This window comes from Mirounga angustirostris, unplaced genomic scaffold, assembly GCF_029215605.1.
Source record: "Mirounga angustirostris isolate CCGP_5_RB_7025 unplaced genomic scaffold, mMirAng1.0.hap1 SCAF_1, whole genome shotgun sequence".
In the NCBI taxonomy this organism is placed as follows: domain Eukaryota; kingdom Metazoa; phylum Chordata; class Mammalia; order Carnivora; family Phocidae; genus Mirounga; species Mirounga angustirostris.
The window spans coordinates 69236590-69263396 of NW_026991709.1; the positions used below are offsets into that span (position 1 = coordinate 69236590).

The following is a 26807-nucleotide window of genomic DNA, read 5'->3' on the forward strand; positions in this document are numbered from 1 at the left end:
TGTGCCATATTAGTGGGAATGCCTAAGTAAGAAAAAAATGATATAATTTGTGTCTGTTGTGTTCTACTACAGAGCAATGTTACACAAATCCTAAATTCTGCCCTCTGGTATATAGTATGAGACAAATTTATCATTACCTAGTAGGAGTAGCAGGACTTGATTTAAAATTATCCATAAATATGGAATATGAAACAAACATTTAATAAGTATTAGAAGAATAAGAAGTTAAGAAAAGTTCAAAATATGCTGGTAAATGAAAACAGTCAATAAAAAGCAACATGATCCTATGTCTGGTATACATATCAAAAAAGGACATTAGTATATATACCAAAATGTTAGAAGTGTGTATCTGGTGGTGGGAGTATGACAAGGTATTTATCACACACCTATGCTCACACAAAAACCTATGCAAGAATGTTCATAGCAGATTTGTAATATCCAAAATGTAGAAACAACTAAAATGTCCTTTAGTAAGTGAATGGTTAAACTGTGGTACATCAACACCATAGAATAGTATTCTATAATAAAAAGGAACAAATTACTAATACACACAATAACTCAGATGGCTCTCAAAGGCATTATGTTAAATGAAAAAAGTCAACCTCTAAAGACCACATACTGTATGAGCCCACTAATAAAACATTCTCAAAATGACAAAGACACAGAGGTGGAAAATAAACTAGGGGTAGGATAGCCAGGGGTTAGAAAAGGTAGGAGAAGAGGTGTGACTACAAAGGGGTCACACCACAGAGATCTTTGTCATGATGGATTCATTCTGTCTCCTGATTGTGGTGGTGGTTACACATATCTACATGTGTGATAAAGTATACAGCATTGGACATATTATAGCAATGTCAATTTCCTGATTTTGACATTGTACTATAATTATGTAGAATTTAATCACTAGAGGAAACTGGGTGAAGGGTACACGGGACCTCTCTACTAATTTTGTAACTTCCTATGAATCTATGTAATTTCAAAATTAAGTTTAACCAAAAGTAAAAGGATAGTAAGTTTTGTCCCTTCCTCTTCCTGCCCCTCCCTATTTACCCGCTCTCCATGAACCATTCATTCCTAAAGGCATAAGCTGAAGCATAACAGGGTATGAGATCCCAGACAAGATAAACAGGCATCTGCTGCACAAAGCAAGATGTCAGAGTGTAAGCAGGGTGAGGAGGTTCTTCACAGAAGAGAGCTAAGGGTGAGGTGTCAGAACCCAGGGAGCGTAAGGATCTACGTTATAGGGGAAGGGCAGCCTGGAGCAAGGTGTCAGAGGCTAAGTGGGGTAAGAAGGATACCAAGTGTGAGCGTGGACCAGCACAGTGTATAAGGAGGGCTCCATATGGTGATGAGGTCCAGTGCAAGTTGTGAAAGCACATGCAGGGAGGAAGTATGGACTGCCATGCAGTATAGGAGCCTTGGTAGAGGAAGAGGGCATCTGCACAGGAAGATGGGGTGACAAATGGTTTACACATGGCACGAGGGGGAGGGAGGTCTGATCAAGTAAGGAAATACACTAATGATAAAGAAAGCCAGATTTCTCACTGTTTAAGAAGGGAGTTATAAAATACAGAAGGGAGAAAATGAAAATGTACTCTGTGGTAATGGACTATAATTGGAGGGATCAGTGTGACTCATAGTTTTATAATACTGATAAGATATGGAGATAATTACAGATAGAAGTGGATGCACATATATACATATAAATGTATTTAATTATATACATACATATATTCTCTGGCTTTGTCCACTGACAGGCCTGGAAGTAGCTATACCTCAACAGCAATGAGCAGCACATTAGGCACCCAGTCTTGCCTTCTAAATGCCATTCTGCACAAAAATGAACTAGGCCTCCTTAGAGAAATGGCTGATTCCAGGGGTGAGGCAAGAAACACACCAGACAGACCTAAAAATCTTGTGACAGAAAGCAAGGATGTGCTAAAAAGATTGATGGGACATGTCAAAAGAACATAGAAGTCAGCTTGCAGAGGATCCAATTGGCCAAATCTTAAGTCAAGGATTAGAACAATCACAGTAATAGATTTTAACCCAGTTAATAAAATTCCTAAGCCCATACTGATATAAATAAACAAATTAATTAAAAAGTGTGATGAGGAATGAGATTAACTTTACAGTGACAAAACCTGCCAGACATCACCTTAATCAACTTATCAAAGTGAACCATCAGAATGGGGCAGATAAAAATCATGTGCCACCTATTAGAATGCAATGCAGAGAAGACACAGCATCACTTTTTGCGATATCCCTCCCAAAGATAGTAATTTAACTATCATTAAGAGGAAAAATCAGATAAACCCAAACTGAGAAACATTCTACAAAATAAAGTTATAATCTTCAAGTATAATCATAAAATTTTAAAAGTGAGGAACTAATGCAGACTAAAGAAAACTAAAGAGACGTGTCAATTAATGCAATATGTAGTTTTCAACTGGGTCTTTTTTACAAATAAACTTTAACTGTTGGAAGACTAGATCAGTAAAGGATCAGTGTCAAAGACCAATCCAAAATATATAAGAACTTAGAAGACTCAATACTCAAAAAATAAATAATCCAATAAAAAAATAGGCAGAAGACATTTCTCCAAAGACATACAGATGTCCAAGACACATGAAAAGATATTCAGCATCACTCACCACGAGGGAAATGCAAATCAAAACTACAATGAGTTATCACCTCACACCTATCAGAATGGCTAAAACCAACAATACAAGAAACAAGTGTTGGTGAGGATGTGGAGAAAAAGGAACACTCATGAACTAGTGGTGGGAATGCAAACTGATGCAGCTACTGTGGAAAACAGTATGGAGGTTCCTCAAAAAGCTAAAAATAGAACTACCCTATGATCCAGCAATCACACTACTGGGTATCTACCTGAAGAATATAAAAGCACTAATTCCAAGGGATACATGCCCCCCCATGTTTGTTGCAGCATTATTTACAATAGCCGATATATGGAAGCAGCCCTAGTGTCCATCAACTGATGAATGGATAAAGAAGATGTAGTATACATACATGATGGAATATGATTCAGCCAAAAAAAGAACGAAATCTTGCTATTTGCAACAACATGGATGATTCTGAAGAGTATAATGCTAAGCAAAATAACTCAGAGAAAGACAAATGATTTCACATGATTTCACTGATACGTGGAATTAAAGAAACAAAACAAATAAGCAAAGGGGGGAAAAAAGAGAGAGAAAGACAAATCAAGAAACAGACGCTTAATTATAGATGGCTACCAGAGGGCAGGGGGTGGAAGAACTGGTTAAATAAACGATAGGGATTGAGGAATGCACTTTGATGAGCACCAGGTGATGTATGGTGCTGTATACTATATAACCAAAACTAGCATTAACTATGTTAGTTAACTAACTAGAATTAAAATAAAAACTTAAAAAAAAAAGTGTCAAAGACCATAACTAGGCCAACTTGACCTAATTGACATTTATAAAATAACCCACCCAATAACTTCCAAAATACACATTGTTTTCAAGAGAGTATAAAACATGGACCAACTAACCATATACTGGGCCCTAAAACAAGTCTCAATGAATTTAAAAAGACTGAAATCATACACTGCACATTCTCTGACCACAATAATTAAATATCAATGACAAAAAGATACCTGGAAAACTTCAAAATATTAGAAGTTAAGCAAAAAACTTCTAATTAATTCATGGGTCAAAATGAAATCACAAAGGAAGTTAAGAGAAGCTTATAGCTCCAAATGTGTATATCAAAAATGAAGAATGGCCTGTAACAGTCATCTGGCCTCCCACTTTAAAAGCTAGGACTCATGGAACACTACATCAAAAACTAATGATGTAATGTATGGTGATTAACATAACAAAATAAAATAAAAAATTTTTAAAAGCTAGGAAAAGAGCAAATTAAAAATAAAGTAAGTAGAAGGAAGGAAATAATAAAGATGAGTTAAAGTTGAAATGCACAATAGTAACAATCAATAAAACCAAAACCTGATTCTTTGAAGAGACCAATAAAATTGATAAACCACTATCCAGACTAGTCAAGGGAAGGACAAACTACCACTATCAGGAATGAGAAAGAAAAATCATTATAGATCCTTAGACAAAAAAAGAAATTTAAAAATTATGAAAAATTCTGTTCAATTAAACAAGAAGAAATGGATGAATTCCTTGAAAAATACAACTTATCAAAATGGATTCAAGAAAAAAATTTAAAAATCTGAGAAACCTGAAATATGTTTTAAAAATTGAACTTGGGGGGCGCCTGGGTGGCCCAGTCAGTTAAGCGACTGTCTTCGGCTCAGGCCATGATCCCGGGGTTCTGGGATCGAGCCCCGCATCGGGCTCCCTGCTCGGCAGGAGGCCTGCTTCTCCCTCTCCCACTCCCCCTGCTTGTGTTCCCTCTCTCGCTGTCAAACAAATAAATAAAACCTTTAAAATATATATATAAAAATAAATAAAAACTGAACTTGGAATTTAAAACTTCTCACAAAGAAAACACAGTCCCAGGTTAGCTTTAGTAGTAAAGCCTAACAAATACGTAGAGATGTACAAATCTTACACAAACTCTTTCAGAAAATGCAGTAGGAAATATTTCCTAACTCATTTAGGAGGCTAATACATCTAAAACAAAGATATTGCAAGAAAACTAATATCCCTCATAAATGTATACTTAAAAATTATTTTAAAAAGTTAATAAACTGAATCTAGCAATGTATAAAAAGGATGACACATCATGACCAAGTGCAGTTTATCCCAGGAATATGAGGATGGTTTAATACTTGAAAATCAATCAACAGCATTCACCATACTAAGATAATAAGGAGAAAAAAATCATTATCACTTAATAGACATAGAAAAAGCATTTGAAGGTACAAATTCATTTATTCAAAAAAGTCTCAGCAAATTAGAACGAAAATTTCTTCAACGTAATGAAGATCATCTATAAAAAATCTACAGCTAAAATAATTCTTAATGGTGAAAAACTAAATGATGTAATGTATGGTGTATGGGACTAAATGAGTCCCCTAAAGATCAGGAACACAGCAAAGATGTCTACTCTTACCACCTCTATTCATCATTGTACTGAAGGCCCCAGTCAATACAATAAGACAAGAAAAAGAAGAGATATATACCGTGGGGGGTGGGGGCATGGGGGCAGGGAGAGATATATACTGGAAAGGAAAATGTAAAATGCATGAACAATATGATCAGACAATATGACTGTGAATAAACTTAAGGAATCGACAAAATAACTACTAGAACTTTTATGTATACATAACAGTCAGAGGACACATGGTCAATATAAAAAGAATCAACTACATTTCTATATACTAGTCATGAACAATTAAACATTGAAATTTTTCAAAATACCATTTACAATTACATCCAAAACACGAAATACTTAGGGATAAACTTAAAATATTTCCAATAACTCTACACTGAAAAGAACAAGGCTAAGATAAATTATAGAAAACCTACACAAATATAGCAATATATCATGTTCATGGATTAGAAGCCACTATTGTTTAGATGTTGATTTTTATCAAGTCAATATGTAGAACTAATATAATTCCAATAAAATCCCAGCTGGTTCTCTTTATAAAAACTGAAAGGCTGATTCTGTATTTTATATGAAAATACAAACAACCTCAAATGGTCACAACAGTCTTGCAAGAAAAATAACAAAATCGGAAGACCGTATTACCTGACTTCAAGATTTACTATACAAGATTCAGCAATCAAGACAGTGTAATACTGATGCAAAGATAGACACTAGCTCAATCAAATAAAATGAGAACCCAAGAGAAATGGCTTAACTTGTATAAAGAAGTACCCAAAAGAAATGAAAAAAAACTTGTACAAGAATTGGGCGCCTGGGTGGCTCAGTTGGTTAAGCAACTGCCTTCGGCTCAGGTCATGATTCTGGAGTCCCTGGATCGAGTCCCGCATCGGGCTCCCTGCTCGGCAGGGAGTCTGCTTCTCCGTCTGACCCTCCCCCCTCTCATGTGCTCTCTCTCATTCTCTCTCTTTCTCAAATAAATAAATAAAATCTTAAAAAAAAAAAAAAAAGAATGTTCATAGCTCATAGCAGGTTTATCCATAAAGGTTGAAAACTAGAGATAACATGACCGTAAAAGGGGAAATGAATAAACAGATTTTAGGACAATAACACAACAGAATATTAACCAACAACAAAAAAGAATGAACTACTTATGTATACATTCAACCAATATGGATAAACCAAAAACATTGTGCTAAGCAAAAGAAGCCCCACACAAGAGTTACATATGATTCTATTTACATAAAGTTCTCAAAGGGACTGATCAGGAAGAAACACATAGAAACCTTCTAGGATGACAGAAATATTCTGTATCTTGATGGGTTGTGGGTTATACAAGTCTATGCAGTTGTCTAAACTCTGAACTTTAAATTTAGCATCTGAGAGCATTCACTTTACACATACACATACATTTTCCTCAAAAAAAAAAAAAATATATATATATATACACACACACACACAAACGTTTTTTTCACTCAAAAAATATTGGACTGCCTACTACAGCCCAGGTATTGAGAACACAAAGGTTGAAGGCAGGATCCGGAAAAGGGACCTGATAGACTTGTAAGCAAAAAAATGCAAAATGTTAGTTATCACAATGAAAATCAAACAAGAGAAATCTTTTCAGCTGAGAAGTAAAAACAAGTAGATTGCCAATCAAAGAATATTACAAGTGTATAGAACATATACAGAAGTAATAGAAAAAATCATAGTGGAGCTGGGCAAATAAAGTAATATGATACACTTCATGTATAAACGGGGGAGGGAAGCTGTTGAACTACTGTCTAAGGGGTTGTTAGAAGAGATCTGATTTTGATTATGTAGGCTCTTTCTGCCTCTGCATTAGGCTGTGTTTTAGCTGTTTAGCAACAGGAACCTCTGAAGAAGTTTTCGTAGGGGAGTGAGAAATATAAAACTCATTCAGAAAGATCACTATAGAAACTATATGAAATATAGATTGGACAAGTCAATCTATATTTACAGGACAGTCAGTCCTATTAAAAAGGCTAATGCAATCTATAGACCACTTCATCAAGAGGAAAACACGCAATCTTCTCAAGCTCACATGGAGCACTCACAGACCACTTTCAGAGCCATAAAACACACCTTAACAAATTTGAAAGAACAGAAATTATATGATATATGCTCTCAGACCACAACAGAATTAATCTGGAAATTAATAACAGGAAAATAGCTGCAAGATCCCCAAACACTTGGAGATTAAACAACACACTTCTAAATAACATGTGGATCAAAGAAGAAATCTGAGGAGAAATTAAAAGATATACTGAATTGAATGAAAATAAAAATATAATTTATCAAAATCTGTGGGATCCAGTAAAAGCAGTGCTTAGAGGGAAATTTATAGCATCGAATGCATATATTAGAAAAGATCTAAAATCAATCATCTAATCTTCCCCCTTAGAAAACTAGAAAACAAGAGAAAATTCATCCAAAATAACAGAAGAAATCATAAAAATTAGACCAGAAATCAGTGAAATTGAAAACTAGAAATCAACAGAGAAAATCAAAAGTTGACTCTTTTAAAATAGCAGTAAAATCAGTAAGCCTCTACTGGGGTCTGGAGAAAAACAGAGAATTGTTGTCCAATAGGCATAGAGATTCAGTTTTGAAAGATGAAACAGTTCTAGAGACCTGCTGAACAACAATGGACATTAAAAGGATAACAAAGGAATATTATGAACAACTCTAGGCTCACAAATTTGATAATCTAGATGAAATGCGACCAATTCCTTAAAAGACACAATCTGTAAAAACTCACACAAAAGAAATAAACAATCTGAACAGGCCTACATCTATTAAGGAAATTGAGTCAGTAATTAATAACCTTCCAAAAAATAAAGTAGCAGACCATAAGTACTCACTGGTGAATTCTATCATACATTTATGGAAGAAATTATACCAATTCTCTACAGTCTCTTCCAGAAGTCAGAAGCAGAGGAATACTCCTAGATCATTCTACGAGACCAGGATTACTCTAATATCAAAATCAGATGTGAAGGTATTACAAGAAAACTAGACCAATATATATCATGAACAGAGATACAAAAGTCCTCAACAACTTATTAGCAAATTGAATCCAACGATACATAGTAAGAATTATACACCACAACCAAGTGGGATGTATTGTAGGTATATAAGGGTGGTTCACCATTCAAAAATCAATTCATATAATCCATCACATGAACAGGCTAAAAAAAGACAAGGCTATTGCAATGGGCTAGATAAAAGTTGGTGAGCACATGTATTAGAACACAACTATAAGTATTATTCATTCATTCACACAATGTGCCAATACCGGGGATACAATGGAACATAAGACAAAATTCATGCTCTCATAGAGCCTATAATCTATGAGAGAGACAGACACTGAACAAGTAACCACAAGTCCCTATTGTAGGAACTCAACCTGGACTAAATAGAAGGGGAAGGCTGATGATAATGATGAACCACTAACTAGATAAAAAACAGGGAGGGGGTATGGCTGAGGGGAATATTATAACCAGGATATATGAAGGTTCTGAAGCAAAGAAAAAGCACAGTATATTAGATATACTGAAAGAAATCCAGGTTTAATATCACAGAAAGAATAGAAGAAGATTACACTATGGTTATGATTTTGCTGGTCATCAGGTAAAAATAAAAACACAAGAAGGCAAAAAAGTTATGGATGCCCACAAAATAATACTTCAGGTGATTAAACCACGACATCTAAGATAAAAAGGAAAAACTAAAGAGCTGATATACCTTTTAAAAAGATAGTGAAAAAAATACAGGCACCAGGAATTGCCAAGTTACAGAATTTGAAGGAAAAATCCCTCAAAAGTGTCTGATCTTTTTCTAGTTATGCTCAAGATTCAATCTTTCTACTCCTCAAGGAAACCCAGAAGTTAAAACAAAATCTTTAAAAGTGAAGCACTTAAAATTTAATACACAGTAATCCTGACAGAGAAATAAATTTTATCCTGGAAAAGATAAGTTTCTAAAATGTATATAATACAAAAACTTAATTTTGCTTTTTCAAATGTGATTTCTGTCAACATTCAGCATATCAATTCAAGAACACCCATTTGAACTATTTAAGCCTTTAAACAATTTCTAAAATTTCCTCAATGACTTGAAGTATTACTTAACACAAAATTATGTTTCTAACTATAAGTTATATTAATCTTATAAAGGAATTACTTACAGGGACATTAAGTGCATACTGTAGTCCTTGAGGAAGTCTTTCATGTGTTTCCATCTGCTCTTCATCATTTTTTACTGTCTCCTCATGGACCATGAGTTCATCATGTGATATCATATCCTGTTGTCTCATTTCACTTTCTTGTAACACTTCATCTGCAGCAAGGATCTCCTGGTGAGGCATACTCCGGTCTTGAAGTACCGACTCCTGCAGTTCCCCAGACACGGTAGACTGGCCAGACACTCCACCCATTACAACCATTGCCCTGGAAGACTGCATTTCGTCTATGCCGCCACATTTAAGAAATAATCCTTCCAGTTTGTCGTCAATGTTCATGCTTAAGTATAACTGCCTAGAAAGACCAAGTTTGGCAACAAAGCATAATGAATTAGTTTTATATGTCTACTTGATACTTTTTAAAATTTCAATTATGAAAGGTACACACTTTAACAGAAAAATTTTATTCATGTAATTCATTATCATCTCCAATTTTAAAATTACCAAGATAAGTTTCCAAAGGCTAGTAGAGTAAAATACAAATTTTCATTTTTGGCATTAAGGCATAAAATCTTAATCTATTTCATTATGAAAAATGAGTATGACATAAAGCAAACTGGGGGAAAGTATTTGTAACAAAGGATTCGTATCTTGTAATATATTAAAATGTCTTAAAAATAAAAAAGGTGCATTAAGAAATAAATTGACAAACCACTATCAGGCAAATCACTACATATATAAAATATATAAAATGAGGGGCGCCTGGGTGGATCAGTCAGTTGAGCGGCTGCCTTCGGCTCGGGTCGTGATCCCAGAGTCCTGGGATCGAGCCCCACATCGGGCTCCCTGCTCAGTGGAGAGCCTGCTTCTCCCTCTCCCTCTGCCTGCCTCTCTGCCTACTTGTGCTTTCTCTCTCTGTCAAATAAATAAATAAATAAATATCTAAAAAATATATATATATATATAAAATGAATAGTCACTTACAGTAATAAAGAAATGAGCATTAAAACAGAGCTACTATATTTCATCCACCAAACTGGTATGACTCTTTAAAAAAAAAAATACATCCAATGTTGAGGTAGGTTAAAAAAAAAAAAAAGACACTCATTTACTAACAATAGGAAAATAAATTAGCTCAATTATTTTCTTTTTTTTCTTTTTTTTTTTTTTAAAGATTTTATTTATTTATTTGAGAGAGAGAGAATGAGACAGAGCGAGTACATGAGAGGGGGGAGGGTCAGAGGGAGAAGCAGACTCCCTGCTGAGCAGGGAGCCCGATGCGGGACTCGATCCAGGGACTCGATCCAGGGACTCGATCCAGGGACTCCAGGATCATGACCTGAGCCGAAGGCAGTTGCTTAACCAACTGAGCCACCCAGGCGCCCAGCTCAATTATTTTCAAATGTAATCTGGTACTATGTATCAACAAAAGCCATAAAAATGCACATATTCTTTGAACTGGTGATTATACTTTAAGAAACCTATCCCGATGAAACAAAATGCATAGAAAGTTATATATAAAAAATCACCAGAGTAAAGTTTACATTAACAAAAAAATGGTAATACACTATGTATTCAATAAAACAAAGCTGGTTAAAATATATTCATACATATGTTTTAAACTATACTGATGGCTGTACAACTCAGTAAATTTACTAAAAATCCCTGAATTGAACACTGAAAATGGGTGAATTTTATTATATGTAAATTATATCTCACAGTTTTTCTTAAAAATAAAATAGAATAGTGGCTACCCTGTGGGGGTTGCTGCTTATAACAGGTATGAAATGGGAGGTGTCCGGGTGCTGGCAGTATTTTTTCTTGAGTTGAATGCTGACTGCGCAGGTGTACTCACTTTGTAAAGTTTTCAAGTTGTTTATCTGCAATATGTGCATGTTTCTGTCAGTTATTATACTTCAGTAAGTTTGTTGGAAGCTCAAAAAAGAATGTATGCAGTAATAAAAATATTCTTGAAAAATACCTGAAAATGTGGGGGAATATCCCAATATATTAAAGGAAATGTGTGTCTGAATGTACAGATTTCTAAAATGCTAACAATATTAACATTACCACTGGGTGGTTAAATTACATTTCTCCATATTTATATTTATCTCTAATTTGAAAACTTACTATAATAAAATTTTATTTTTTACGTTTTTAAATGCGTTAAAATGAAATAAAAGTGAAACTTCCATTACTAATATAATCTTAAATAACAGCGCATGATTAACTTTAATAGGTTATAAGAACTACATGCTATCAAATAATTACATTACCTTATTTACTCCATTGTTTAAAAAGACAGGCAATATTAAATCTGCCCTTCTAACTTTGTTATAAATTCAAATTCCACTGTGTTACTCTAGGAACTAACATAACAATCATGAAATCAAAGAAATTTCATCTCAAAGAGGGTGGAAGCACTTGTACAAAGTTTTTCAAAATAGATTTCAAGACTGTGTAAAATTAACATACATAACCTACCCAAAGGGAAGGGTCCACAAGTAGTAAATGCATTAACTATGTTTCAGTTTGGTTACCTCTTCCCAAATCAATCAAGTAGGTAAAATAAATGATCAGTTACATTCAAACAAACACACTACCGAAATTTAAATACTCTTTCATTTACTAAGGTTATCATTTACTGAGAAACTTGTACTTAAATGAACAGTTCAAAAAAACACAAACAGCAAAGTTAAAAAACACAAAAAATATAATTCATACTTGCTAATCTTATCTTCCCTGGTACCAGGTATTATCAGTGTAGAACACATAAAACAAAGGACCCAGAATCGGATTTTACTTTTCAAAATCTTTAGTAGCAAACTTGGATCAAGCCCCACCCACATCAGGCTCTCTGCTCAGTGGAGAGTCTGCTTCGCCCCCTTCCCCCGCTCATGCTTGCTCTCTCTCTCTCACAAATAAATAAAATCTTTTTAAAAAATCTACAGGACAAAGATTCTAAATAAATTGCCAAATAACTGTTCTCTTCTAATATTCTATTTATCACATTTCTTAGAAAATCAACTATCCCACAAGTAAGTGAGACCTAAGTCTTACAGGGCTAAAATTTGCTTATTCTGGCCATTTCTTTGGAGGTTCATACCAAATCAATTATATTCTTCTATTTACTGTTTTCTTAAAGAATGTGGAAAGCCCCTAATTTAAAAGGGAATTATGTCTACACAAAGCCATCCTTTATTGCAATTTTTCATTGCTGCTACAGCTGCTGTTATATCGTTATTAAAAATAAAACACAAAAAACTGGGGAGCTTTTAAAGAATATGGGAGATGTAGAAGTCATTAAAAGGGCAACTTAAAGAAACTGACCTAGGACAAAACTTAAAGAAAAAGTAGCCAAAGTTGAAGCTGACTTGTTAACCCAACACAGGGTCTACATTTCCCTAAAGCAATGGTCCCCAACTCCAACTCCACTGTTTTTGATCATGCATCTCATCCTTTTCTTAAAATAGTATATCCTAATATATGCATACAATTTAAAACTATACCTCTAAAATACTGTTAACATAAAATGTACATATGAAAACAAACATTAAAATATAATTTTTACTAACCTTATCCCTAACGTGAGGCTAAAACAGTAAGTACTGAGGAAGTCAAAATATTCTAGGGATAGAGACTATTTTGGAGAAAAGGTAGGCTTACATTAAGTGCCAGGGTGAGGGACTTGGAACAGGAAGTTAACACACCTCAATACATACGGAGTAAATGGAAAAGGAAGTGGAAAGACTAAATGTAAGACAAATATGACCTCTTTGAAAATTTGCTTGAAAACAGGCCATAGACACAGAAAAAGGAATCTCTCTTCCTTTTTTTTAGGTATGGTTTTATTCCTATGACCCCAAATTAATCCATACATTTTGAGTTATTGGCTAGCCGAGAAATTGTTTTGAGACAACTTCCCTGAAATACCAGAAAATACCAAGATACAGATTTCAGTATCTGTGAACACCGCTCTGACAAGGGTTTAAAGCAAGCCTTGGAAATATCAAAATGAAAACTGCATGCACCCTTGACCCAGCAACCTCACTGCTAAGAATATACACAATCCTATAAAGTAATTCATTAAAATTAACCAAAGATGTACGTACAAGGATGTCTGGTACAACCCTTTAGTGGGAAAAGACTGGAAACAACCTAAGCATCCACTGATAGAAGACTTGTTCAATTAATTATGATTCAACCATACAATGGAATACACACAGTCATTAAAAGGAATGAGGCCGCTGTACGTGCCAGGTGAGAAGTTCTCAGAGATACATTACATGAAAAAAATCAAGAGGAAGATACACAGACAAATAAAGTGAGCCATACTTGTATCATACATCTCAACAAGTAACTGGGCAGAGTAAGCTGGACAAGAAATTAGATAAGGTTCTCAAACAATAAAATTAATTTCACCAAGCCTATATAGTAAAAGGAAAAAGGACAAAGCTACACGAAAAATGATAAGGAAAGACCATTTTTTATTGTCCTTGAAACTCTCTTAACATGCACTTATCATCTTTAACTTTCCCCCTTCTAACTCCTGCATGGTCTCAGTCAAAGCTCCCGTGTGTTTCACAGCACATTCAACAGCCCGAATACAACAAAAGGTCCTATGCTCAAGAGTTAACATAGGCTACTTCCCTTCTCTAGTTTCAGTTATTTCCAAGGAGGATCAGCCAGGAGTAAAGAAAGGAAACTGATATAATCAATCCATGTTAAAATGTGAATAGTTAGGGAAGCCTGGGTGACTCAGTCAGTTAAGCGGCGGCCTTTGGCCCAGGTCATGATCCCAAGGTCCTGGGATCAAGTCTCACAATGGGCTCCTTGCTCAGCAGGGAGCCTGCTTCTCCCTCTCCCTCTGCTTGTGCTCTGTCAAATAAATAAAATCTTTAAAAAAATAAAGTAAAATGCAAATAGTTAAATGTCTCTTCCTGTTAACGTCAAAAAGCCAACTAATGCTTTTTGACCCAAACATCTATACAATTAATGGAAATTCAGGTGTTAGGGATATTACACAGCAGAGAGGAAGAAAGAAATAATAGTTCCTTTAAATCATGTCACTTACACGAGAGCCTGCTTTAGAAGAAAAAAAGAAATAAACAATTAATTTGTGTTCCCAGTAGCCTCTGTCCAACTGGGGAAAAAGAAGGGCTAGGTGGAGTAATAAGCAACCAGTCACCCTGAGTTCCTTATGACAACACATTCTTTTGTAAGGGACCCTGGGCAGCTGACAGAGTTTAAAACATCACAGCTGTTAAGAGCTGAGACAAGATGGGCACCTGGGTGGCTCAGTTGGTTAAGCGACTGCCTTCGGCTCAGATCATGATCCTGGAGTCCCTGGATCAAGTCCTGCATCGGACTCCCTGCTCGGCAGGGAGTCTGCTTCTCCCTCTGACCCTCCTGCCTCTCATGCTCTCTGTCTCTCATTCTCTCTCTCTCAAATAAATAAAATCTTTAAAAAAAAAAAAAGCTGAGACAAGATGGACAATGATGTCCTAGGGCTAATTCAGCTAAAGGGATAGCTCTCTTTCTTCTGAAATTTAGAGTTACCCAGAACACAAATCATTAAAAACTAGAACATAGCAAAAGAGTGAAAAGAAGGAAGAAGCCAGCCCACCTCGGGGCAATTTCTCCTAAATCTCCCTTTAGCAGATTACTTCAAACTGCATTCTTTTCCCCCTTTCCAAGCTTTATTCTTCCCTCATCTCCATCTCTCTGTCAAAAAAGCTGACAGGTACAGCAACAGGGATATTTAGGGGGCCACAATACAGTTTCCTGCTCCATTCAATGATTCCCACACACTTCTTACCAGCCTTTCCTACTGAAAAATGTTTGGTTCAGCTGTGTAAAAGTAATTCAAATTGTGGCCAGTTAGGTAACCCCTAGTCATTTAAGCCTAATGGCAATGCTCTACTCAAAGAGAACATAAATTATTAGCCATCACTTTCTCCTGTCTTCCAGAAGGGACAGCTGACTCTCCTTGTCATCACCTTCTAATTTAATGCTTCTAATCAAATGTGTGCAAGCAATTAAAAAGTAAGCTTTATAGATTTATAAGATGAAATGGAGTAAATAAGCTTTGAGTCAGGGTTTTCAATAAGGAATTAAACACATGCGCTTTTAATACAAGCATTTGTGTTAATTATTTCTAAACTGAGGGGACTGTTTGGGCTTGCTTTCAGAAGACAAAGTTGACAGAAGCATAACATATGGACAAGCTGGCCACTACTACTCATTTTTAATCAACTCTACAAGGCACTTAAAGTGCCCACTGATTTTTTTAAGGGAGTTCTATGCAATTAATAAGGAAAATATCTTTCCAAATTTATTAATAGGTTTGGGTCTATATTATAAAGTTCAGAGATTATCATAACCTGGAGAGGAAGAACAACTAATATGTGTTGAGGACCTACTAGCTGTAAGACACTGCTGGGTACATTTATATATGTTACATCACTTAACACATATAGTAACACTCAAGACAATAACAGTATATCCCCATTTAACAGATAAAGAAACTGGGGTTTACCCCAAGTCATAGCTATGAGGTACACTAGGAGGGATTTCAAAATGGGCTTAGCTGGTTTAGTGCACTTTTTGCCTCACTATACTAAACCTTCCCATCTTGAAAAAGGATCTGAACACATTAAGAACTCACAGAACTCCTCCTCTTCTCACTCACCTACTCTGAGGCCACTCTGTCACCACTGCTTGGCTTGGTAAAGCAATCCAAGTCTACTTAGCTGGCTACTCCCACCACATGGTACCACAGGAGAACTCTGTGACACAAAATCCCTTTTTCTCCTTTGGAAGGAATGGACACTTCCTACATTTGCTATTTTCCCACTTCCACCCATTACTCACACCTTAGTAAATTTCTCCTGTTATTCTTTTTTTCATAGGCTTACATACACGGTCTTAATCCTTCCATTCTTTCTTCAAACCTTTACCAAGTTACTTCAGGAAACTCCCTTCCTCTTTTACCTCACCATTTTCACTTGGAAATCAAACAAAATAATCCTAAATGTGGCTAATATAGGAGTGGTTCTAAAGATATACCTGTATCAAAGAAAAGAGGGCTCTACATTTTAAGGTGAAAACAGATCTGGAAGACTTCTGCCGTAATCCTCCAAAATTTTTGAAAGCACCTAGTTCCCCTTCAGAACGTACACAAATATTCATCTGCCACTTTATCACCTTTAATTAAATCTTGCATTCAAACATGAAAGAAATATTTCTCACTTAAAGATACTGCTTTTCTGTTTTATTTATTTAGTTTGGTTGTATATTATTTTCCACCAACTTTTATTGAACAATGTAGAGGTTCCAACATTATGAGTCAAAACAGATTATAGTGGGCAAGCTTAAGAATTAAACATCATTCTTTTCTATAAAAAGAATAATTTCCAACTCAAAATATTCTCCCAAATCAACAATACCCTGCCTTGTACCAGAATCCATTCAACCTATAAACCTCACCTGAATGTAGAAGAAAAGTACTCAAAGGAACCTATTCTGAAACAGAAAAGCTAGGTTTTACAAATTACTTCTGACCCAAAGCATTTTCAGCAAACTCCTTGTTGTCTGGAGGATGCCAGTTATATTAATTCGGATATTAACATTTCTAACCCATGTACGAGTAAGAAATTACACCTTAAAAAATATCAGCATTGGAAACACAAATATCAGTCAGCCTCAAGATCAACTGGTTAGACAAAGCAAACCATGATCAATATGGAATTAATTTGCCACTGGTAATTCTTAAGAAGTTTCCTATTCTCTTTCATCCTTCAAAAGAATAGTTTTATCTATGCAAACAATGCTTCATCGCTAATTTAAAAACAAAGTCTACTTCTTGTCTAGACATATTCCACATTCAGAAACCCCTTCAGATATACCTTTGTATAACTACCATTTTGCACCTATAAAGTATATCTTGTAAACTACGCTCCTTGATGATTTTTAAATTACTACTAATTCAAAACATTCCAATAGGAGCATCATTTATAATGATGGCAACTGGACAAAATGGTCTTTCTGATCATTGCTAGCAACAGTTAAAGACATTAAATAAGAGAAAGTATAGGCTAAGATCCATCATTTTATACAATATAACAAGAAAAACATCTGACCCTTTTTTAACCACAGAAAATTTGTAAATATTAAGTCAAAATTAACAGGCATCTCTATATGCCTGCATCCCCCTCAAATAAAGCAGAATCTAAGCATATTCTGTATTCCAAATACTCAACACCAAAGTCTTCCAAAACAATGGGACAACAAGAAAATAGTGGTATCTATAAATATTAAAACATCAAATTTTTGGCAACTCATACTGTTTAAGAAACAGCTGTAATTTATATTGAAAAAGGGGGAGGGGGATAAAAAAAAAAAAAGATCCAAACAAAACAGAACCCTACATTCTGCTGGATCTAGTTGTTTCATACATCACATCTTATGCCAATATCAACAATTCAAACATTAATGTTAAAAATACTTATTCTGTGAGGAAACTATGAATTTTCTACAGTCTTGTATAATAAAAGGAGTATCAAAAACACTTCTTAAAACAAACTTCCCTATACACTATGAACATTAAACACCTAAGTTATTTTTAATATGTACTACAGAGTAACCAAAACTTGTTTCAGAACAGAGAACTGCTAACTATTAATATCAACATTTTTTAAACTTAGATAAATGCTCTCACTTTAATAATACAAACCCTATTTGTTCAGTACAGAACTAAGGATGTAATTTCACCTTCAATACCAAAAACACCTATAATGTCTTACACTATTCAGTAATAAAACTTAAGTCAACAGGACTACTATAAATGCTGTATACAAGTACATAAATTTATCAAAACTGTTATTCAAGTCTCTTAAAAAGGGTACCAAGGTTAAAATATGTTGACATAAAATATGGTGGAAAACTGACAACTAGTTTCTAACCCTTTAATAAATTCTATAATAGAATATATAATATTTGATACTTGTTTCAAAATACAGTATTTACAACAGGACAAGAACCATAAAATACAATGTATGATGACATACTTTCCATCTAAAAAGAACTATTTGAAGTGTATAATGTCCCTGAGATTAAGTTGTTCTGATCTTATCTAAACATTTAGAATAACAGACTCTTTAGAATTAGAAGGAGCTAGTTACAGATCTTTTAGCTCTATGTGTATCTGGAAAGATCCTCCCATCCAAGGCCCCCACCCAATTGTTTTAGAGTCTAAAATAATAGACAGGGACGCCCGGGTGGCTCAGTTGTTAAGGGTCTGCCTTCAGCTCAGGTCATGATCCCAGAGTCCTGGGATCGAGCCCCCAGTCGGGCTCCCTGCTCAGTGGGAAGCCTGCTTCTCCCTCTCCCACTCCCTCTGCTTATGTTCCCTCTCTTGCTGTGTCTCTGTCAAATAAATAAACAAAATTTAAAAAAATAATAATAATAGACAAATCATTTCACCCTAATGGCAGTGAAACAAAATGAGGAATTATCTCAAGTCAATTCTAACTTCTAATACCTTATTCTATCTTATCAAGACCAGCAGTGTTTAGTCAAAAAAAAAAAAAAAAAAAAAAACAAGATGACTAGTCACAAAACTTGAACTGTCTCAGAATGCAAATAAGCACAATTTCCAAAGTATGTCCCAGGCCAAGAGTTAATGTCTTGGATAATAAAAATTGTATTTTAATGCTAATCCAAACTAGTTAATGGAAAGTAAATCTGACACAAACCCTAATATAACAAACAACAAATTCCCCCTTCTCCCCCCACCAATCGGTTCTCTCCTTCTTGCCTAATAATAAAATATTAAGTGAGACACATGGCTACCTAGGTAAGACTCATTTCCCAGCCTCCTTTACAGCTGATTGTGGTCATGTGACAATGTTATAACCACTGGAATATAAGTAGAAATGATATACATAACTCCTCTTAAAGGGAAGGAAAATGTCCTTCCTTCTTCCTGTTGACAGACATAATGGTAACCTACTGGGACCACAAGGGAGAAGCCACCTGTTAAGAACAGCAGAGCAAGACAAAGATGTCCAGGATATGATGATTCTAGAGCCTCTATAAAATCTCAAGACTGTTTACATGGACTTTTCAAATAATGTATTTCTACCTTTAAAGCCTCTGCCACCATGGCCACGTCTATATTTTAACGAATATCTCTAATATAAATGATTAGGCAAACATACAGTACATACAAAGTACAGTAACTAGTATGTTTTTTTCATATTTTATAAATTATATGCCAAACACCATTAAATTTGATTAACAGGTTTAACTAGTTTTCCCACGTATGAAAACAGTTTCCATAGAAATTCTGAAAAATGTAACATGGGTTTGTATGTGTTAATGATAAGTGGGTAAAAAATACAATACCCTGCTGAAAAAAGGGTTAAAAGAGAAAAACATCTTCCCACTTAAATTTCACTTAAGATTACATAATAAGCTACCCATATTTTTCTGTGCTAAACTTAAAATATAAAATATTATTACTCCTCAGTTTTCTCTTAACACTGTTTTCTCAAGAAAAAAGATTAAAATCCTAAGTTTCTAACAGATACAAACATCAAAACAAACTATAATACAAAAATCAACATGAAATTCTATCACCCAAAAATGGTTTCATATTTGAAAATATTAATTTATTCATGATTATGAAAAACAAGTGTTGACGTTACCTGAGACTAAGGTAAAAATGAAGACTTCAAGGAAGGGAATGCTGTAGAGTTGAAAAAGAAATCATGGTTGAGTTTCTACCTTTCGTAAGCTTCAGAGACCCTCAACACCACTTTAATCACTTATGCCATCCAAGTCCTACAAAAAAAAAAAAAGAAAAGAAAAACACACAACAAAAACATTACTTATGAAGGGAAAAAATACTGTACAAATACAACATGGAAACTGGTATGAATAATCAAGTGATCATTCTTTGCAAATAGGAAGCTATGCCTGAATGACCAGTACAATGACTTGCTTTTAAGTCTGAAACCAGGAAGATAAAATAGTGGTAAGTAGTAACTGTGAAATAACCCTGGCCTTATAAAAAATAATTTGCCTAGGGGCACCTGGGTCGCTCAGTCAGATAAGTGGCCAACTCTTGATTTCAGCTCAGGTCATGATCTCGGGGTCCTGGGATCGAGCCCTGCATCAGGCTCCACAGTCAGCGAGGAATCTGCTTCTCTCGCCCTCTGCCCCTCCCCCCACTCATGCACACACCCATGCTCTCTTGCTCTCTCTCTAAATTAATCTTTTAAAAAAATTTTTTTAAAGAATAATTTGACTAAATCTGGAGTCTACAGCTTTAGAGATATGTGATGCTGAGGGAAATTCAGAGGGTTACAGACCTAAAAAGCTAGAAAAGAGAAAGCAAAGATTAAGAAACCACTTAATAGTACTATTCATATCTGCTTTGCAAAGTCTATGAAGTGAAGAGGGAAGCAAACACAATACCAGGCCTTACAAATAACAAACAGAACTAGTCATGTACAGAATATGTATTTATTTACAATAAAAACAATTTCAGTTGTAAAAATCCCATTAAATACTTAGATATAGAATCTCAATCAGTCAGGTCACCTTTGACAGGAAAAGCTGACAATGAGTATAATCAACCATGAATCACAGGAAGATGATATACCATATCCAAATAACAAAAATAAAAATGAAGAACATAAGCTATACACAACAAATCTAACAGTATTTCTGAGCATTAGTTAACAAACTCAAGAGTTTATGGAATTTCCTACCATAAGTCATTAAAAATATTAGATCCCTAGGGCACCTGGGTGGCTCAGTGGGTTAAGCATCTGACTCTTGCTTTCAGCTCAGGACATGATCTCAGGGTCATGGTATCAAGCCCCATGTTGGGCTCCATGCTTAGAGCAGAGTCTGCTTGTCCCTGTCCCTCTGCTCCTCTCCCCACCTATGCTCTCTCTTACTCTCCCCCTCTCCCAAATAAAGGCCTAGTTTGCAACAATAAATTACAAGATTACAAAAAAATGAAAAATGTGATCTAAATATTAACAGAAAATAGCAGTCACTACAGTTTCCAGAGTATGCCCAGATGTTGGTTTAAGCAAACAAGATTTCAAAACATCTACTTCAGATATGTGAAAAGAACACATATTTTAAATTTTTTTAATTATGAAAATAATCAACAAATAACAGATTCTCAATAAATGTACAGAAATTACATAAAAGAACCACATTGGAAACTCTGAAGTTGAACAGTAACTAAAACAAAATATTTACTAGCAGGGCTCAATGACAGATTCAAAATGGCAGAAAATCAATGACCTTGAAGACTATCTACTGAAATTATCCAATCTAAAGAATAGAGAGGGGTGCCTGGGTGGCTCAGTCGTTAAGCATGTGCCTTCAGCTCGGGTCATGATCCCAGGGTCCTGGGATCGAGCCCCACATTGGGCTCCCTGCTCAGCGGCAAGCCTGGTTCTCCCTCTCCCACTCCCCCTGCGTGTGTTCCCTCTCTCTTGCTGTCTCTCTGTCAAATAAGTAAAATCTTAAAAAGAGAGAGAAAATAAGTTGAAGAATATTGAACAGAGCTTTGGAGACCAATTTATTAACACTTCTGGAGTCCCAGAAGGAGAGGACAGAAAGGACAGGGAAAAAAATTTTTTTAATAAAATACCAGCCAAAACTTCCCATATTTTAGTAAAAAGGAATCAAATCTACAGGCCTTAGGAACTCAATGAATCTCAAGTAGGATAAATACAAAAAGGCCCACACTTAGACACATCATAGTCAAACTGGTGAAAGCAAACACAAAGAGAAAATAATGCAAGCACAAAGAGAAAAATCACTCAGCATGTGCAGGGACCCAACATGATTAACAGCTGACTTTCAGTCAGAAATAACAGAGGCCAGAAGACAGTGGAATGACAAAGTGCTGAAAGAAAAAAGCTGTCAACCAAGAAGACAAAAGAATTATCCTCCAATAATAAAGGCATAATAAAGAGTCTCCGACAAAAAAGGCTTAGAGACGTTTTTGCTAGCAAACCTGCCTAACAAGAAATACTAAAGGAAATCCATCAAGCTTTCAGGAAAAGACAACAGATTCAAATACACAGGAAAAAAAGAAGAGCACCAGAAATAGAAAATATGGGAGTTAAACTAAAGGACTCTATATATTTTTCTCATTTCTTCTCTCAACATCTTTAAAAAACGTAAGAATGAAGGCGGCTTCAGTGGCTCAGTCTTTAAACGTCTGCCTTTGGCTCAGGTCATGATCCCAGGGTCCTGGGATCAAGCCCGCATCGGGCTCCCTGCTCAGCGGGAAGCCTGCTTCTCCCTCCCCCACTCCTCCTGCTTGTGTTCCCTCTCTTGCTGTCTCTCTCTCTGCCAAATAAATAAATAAAATCTTTAAAAAAATAAATAAAAAATAAAAAACATAAATGTAGCTAAAAAAGTACTTAGAAAGAAGTTTATAACTTTATATATTTGGGGAAAAAATTCTCAAATCAATAACGTAGGCCTCCACTTAATAAAACAGAAAAAGAACAAACTAAACCCTAAAGTAAGCAGACAAAAGGGAATAATAAAGATCAGAGCAGAAATTAACGAACTACAAAACAGAAAATTAGAGAAAAACCTGGTTCTTTTAAAACTGACAAACTTTTAGGCAAACTAAGAACAAAGAGAAAAAAGACAAATTACAAAAAAATAGGTATGAAAAAGGGGATGGTAACACTGACCCCACAAAAATTAAGAGTTCTACAACTGAAACTAATACAAGTTATATGTTAATTACACCTTAAAAAAAATTTAAGAATTATAAAGGAAGAAACATCCTAACAAATTTATGCCAACAAATTACACAACTTTTATAAAATGGACAAATTCCTAAAAAGACATGTATTATCAAAACTGACTAAAGAGGAAATAGAAAAATCTGAATATAACAAATAAACAAACTGAATTAGTATTTTTTAATTTCCCACAAAGAAAAGAACAGGCCTAAATGGCTTCACTGATGAATTCCATCAAAAATTCAAAGAATACCAATCCTTCACAAACTCCTTCACAAAACAGAGGAAGACGGTACATTCTGCAATTCAATCCATGAAGCCAGAGTTTCTCTGATACCAAAGTCAAAGACATCACATGAAACTACTCAGCAATGTCTACAATTATAAAATTAGATATAAAAATCCTTACAAAATATTAGCAAACTGAATCTAGCAACATTTAAAAAGGTCTATACACCATGATTAAGTAGGATACATCCCATGGATGCAAAGGTGGTTTAACATCTGAAAATCAAATAAGGTAATACACTATATTATGAGAATACAGGACAAAAACCACATGGTTGTCTCAAGAGACATAGAAAAAAAAGCATCTGAAAAAATTCAACACCTATTCACAATAAAAAGTCTCAACAAACTGGAAGAAAACTAATAAGTGAGTTCAGCAAGGTCACAAGAAATAAGTTCAGCAAGATCATAAAATATTAAATCAATAAACAAAAATCAATTTTATTTTTATAGTGAAATGATGGCTGGGGGCGCCTGGGTGGCTCAGTTGTTAGGCGTCTGCCTTCGGCTCAGGTCATGATCCCAGGGTCCTGGGATCAAGCCCCACATCGGGCTCCCTCCTGCTTGGTGGGAAGCCTGCTTCTCCCTCTTCCCACTCCCCCTGCTTGTGTTCCCTCTCTCGCTGTGTCTCTCTCTGTCACATAAATAAATAAAATCTTAAAAAAAAAAAAGAAATGACGGCTTTGTATTATGACTTCCTACCAAAAATCTGAACTGATTCAAATTTTTTTTCTTATCCCTCAGTAGAGTTTCAAAATTTTCTTCAAGTAGCCTGTCCCCAGGCATTTTATATTTTTAGTTATTCTGAATGTATACTTTTTCTTCCATAATATTAGTCCTAATGCCTATTGTTTGTATAAAAAAATTATTTGTGTATATTAATTTTATAACCAGTTCCTTTACTGAATTCTCTTAATACTATCAGTATACAAAGAGGCAAGCAGATGAACTGAACAGAAATTATTTCAGACACATGCCCTTCAAAAACATGGAAATTCCGTATATGATAAATGTGGCATTTCAAATAGGTAGAAAAGAAATGCAACATTCAATAATTGGAATGGGGACAACCAGTTAGCCAGCCAGAAAAAAACGTAAAGCTAGAGCTCTACATCTACTGTTTATACCAAATATATTCAACATACATCAAGATTTTAAGCAATTTAAACCATAAAAAGTAATAGAAAACCTGTATAACTCTTTTTCAAGTACCATAGTTCACTGAATCTAAAACGACCAATCTTAAGATACATGGCTATTTTATGGGTTACTAAGAAAGAAAATAATAATGTCAAACTATGACAAACCAGGGATTCATATAATTCAAGATGTGACAACAGAGAGAAAAGAGTCCTATAACCAATGTCGAAGAGCTTTTAAACTTTACACAGAAACCCCCCCCATCCCCAGCCATAAAGGAAAAGATCACTAAATTCAATCATAAAAATTAAAACTTCTATAAAGGCAAAAACAAAATCAAAGGATAAGGAAAAAAAAATCAGTGAGAATAATCTGCCTAACAAATGGCTAGGGGCTCAGCACATGACCAAAGAGATCACTGAAAATATACATATGGCCAATAATAGTGGGAAAATGCTCAAGCTCACTCATAATGAAATTTTGGAAAGCAATACTAAACAACAAAATGCTGAAAAATATTAAGAAGTTTGACATTAGCTCGTGTTGTCACAGAGACAGAGATTCCCATTTTCCTAGACTACCGATACTGGGATAATGTTTTAGTTAGGCAATATATCTACCTAATTATTAAATGTACACACTCCTAGGCCCAACAATTTTTCCCTTACGAATTTATCCTGCAGATTTATTTTATTTTGTTTTGTTTTCATGCACGCACAGGAATTGGGAGGGAAGGGCAGAGTGAGAGGGAGAATCTTAAGCAGACTTTACATGTGGAGCCGATGTAGGGTTCGATCTCATGACCCTGAGATCATGACCTGAGCCAGAATCTACAGTCAGATGCTTAACTGACTGACCCACCCAGGTGCCCCTTATACTGCAGATATATTTAAAAATATATGCAAAGACATGCCCAAGATTTTTCACCATATTACCACTTATTATAGCAAAAAAAACTAAAAACCTAAATATCCATAAATAAGTTAGTAGTTAATATAATTATGGTATATCCAAATACTGGAATACTACACAGAATGAAATGAGAAGGAATGATATGCAAAAATATAGAAGTTAACAACAAAAAAGACATGTTGCTAAGTAATATGTATGGTGTGATCTCATTTGTGTAAAGAATATGTAAATACAGGTATACATATGTCTGCATATATATAGAAAATGCCTGACAGGATACACACATACGCACAAATGTTAACCATGAATAGGAAAGGGGAGAGCCTTTTTTTTTAAACCTTTTAACATTCTCTACTGCCTAAGTGTGTATCCTCTTGCAATAAACCTGGATAAGGAATGATAAATGCTGAACATGACAATTACCAAAAAATATGGAAAAAGAAGGAAATCTTAAAATATGGCCACTATATTATTTTCACATCCTCATTTTTAAGGAATTCTCAAAACAAAATTTATGAAAAACTTTAGAATTTTTATGATCATTAACAACTGACATCAGAATATGTGCCATTAACAGATATGTAAATACCCTGAAAACTGTTAAATATTTAACTTTCTTTCACTTGTTTGAAGGATAAAAGCATAGACCTAACATATGTACTAACATAAGCCAAAAAGAAAGGAATCATCTATCTTCCCAAAATAAGGGAACTGGGGCCTAAAAGAGACATGCAAGTAATCTAGTTAAGTGAGAAAAGATCTACATCCTATAAAACTAGTAACATTAACTCTTTCAATGTAGATATTCATTATCTCTATAGAGCAACACCATATATATATATATATATGGATAAGTATAATTCATGCTTATCTGTTAGTAGGCATAAAAGGAAAAGAGATCATCCAACAGATACAAAGTACTATCCAACTGTTGTGGTCAGTGCATCAGTGCAGTTCATACACAAGTGCATGGGCATCTATCACAGGTAAAAATTAAAGACTGAGTAAAACAGTGTTGGATTACCTCTATAAAATATGTCAGGCAAATGTCCATCCTATCAGATTACTTGGCGCAATTTCCAAGCTCCCAATTCCTCCCCTCTATCTTATAAAAGTACAAAAATACAGGTTATCCCCCAAAAGAACCAGGATTAGACATGTTCTTAAAGTCAAGTAATATGGTGATATCCAAATATGCCAAATCTAACAATATTCTCTCCATGGTAGATACTGTTAGATTAAATAAAATTAGTAGTAAATGATATCCCAAGGAAATGAGGAGACACTAACTGGACTTTTTCTAATTTAATTTCTAGTTGAGGATTAAGATTTCTTTAAAATCTGGGCAATAACCCAGAATTACCTTCTTTAAAATCTCGGCAATAACCCAGAATCAT

At 34.8% G+C, this 26807-nt stretch overlaps 1 protein-coding gene across 4 annotated transcripts in view; it reads right to left on the reverse strand.

The window, feature by feature from the left end:
• Positions 1 to 26807, reverse strand: part of ZNF148 (zinc finger protein 148) — a 120237-nt gene that overhangs the window by 61338 nt on the left and 32092 nt on the right. For all 4 annotated transcript variants that reach the window (XM_045903025.3, XM_054504237.2, XM_054504238.2 and 1 more), the window contains 2 exons: positions 19984 to 20119; positions 9281 to 9629 (listed from right to left, as the gene is read on the reverse strand). In XM_045903025.3, coding sequence (XP_045758981.1) covers positions 9281 to 9613 — 333 coding nt within the window. In that variant the 5' untranslated portion in view covers positions 9614 to 9629; positions 19984 to 20119. The remainder of the gene's footprint in view (positions 1 to 9280; positions 9630 to 19983; positions 20120 to 26807) is intronic.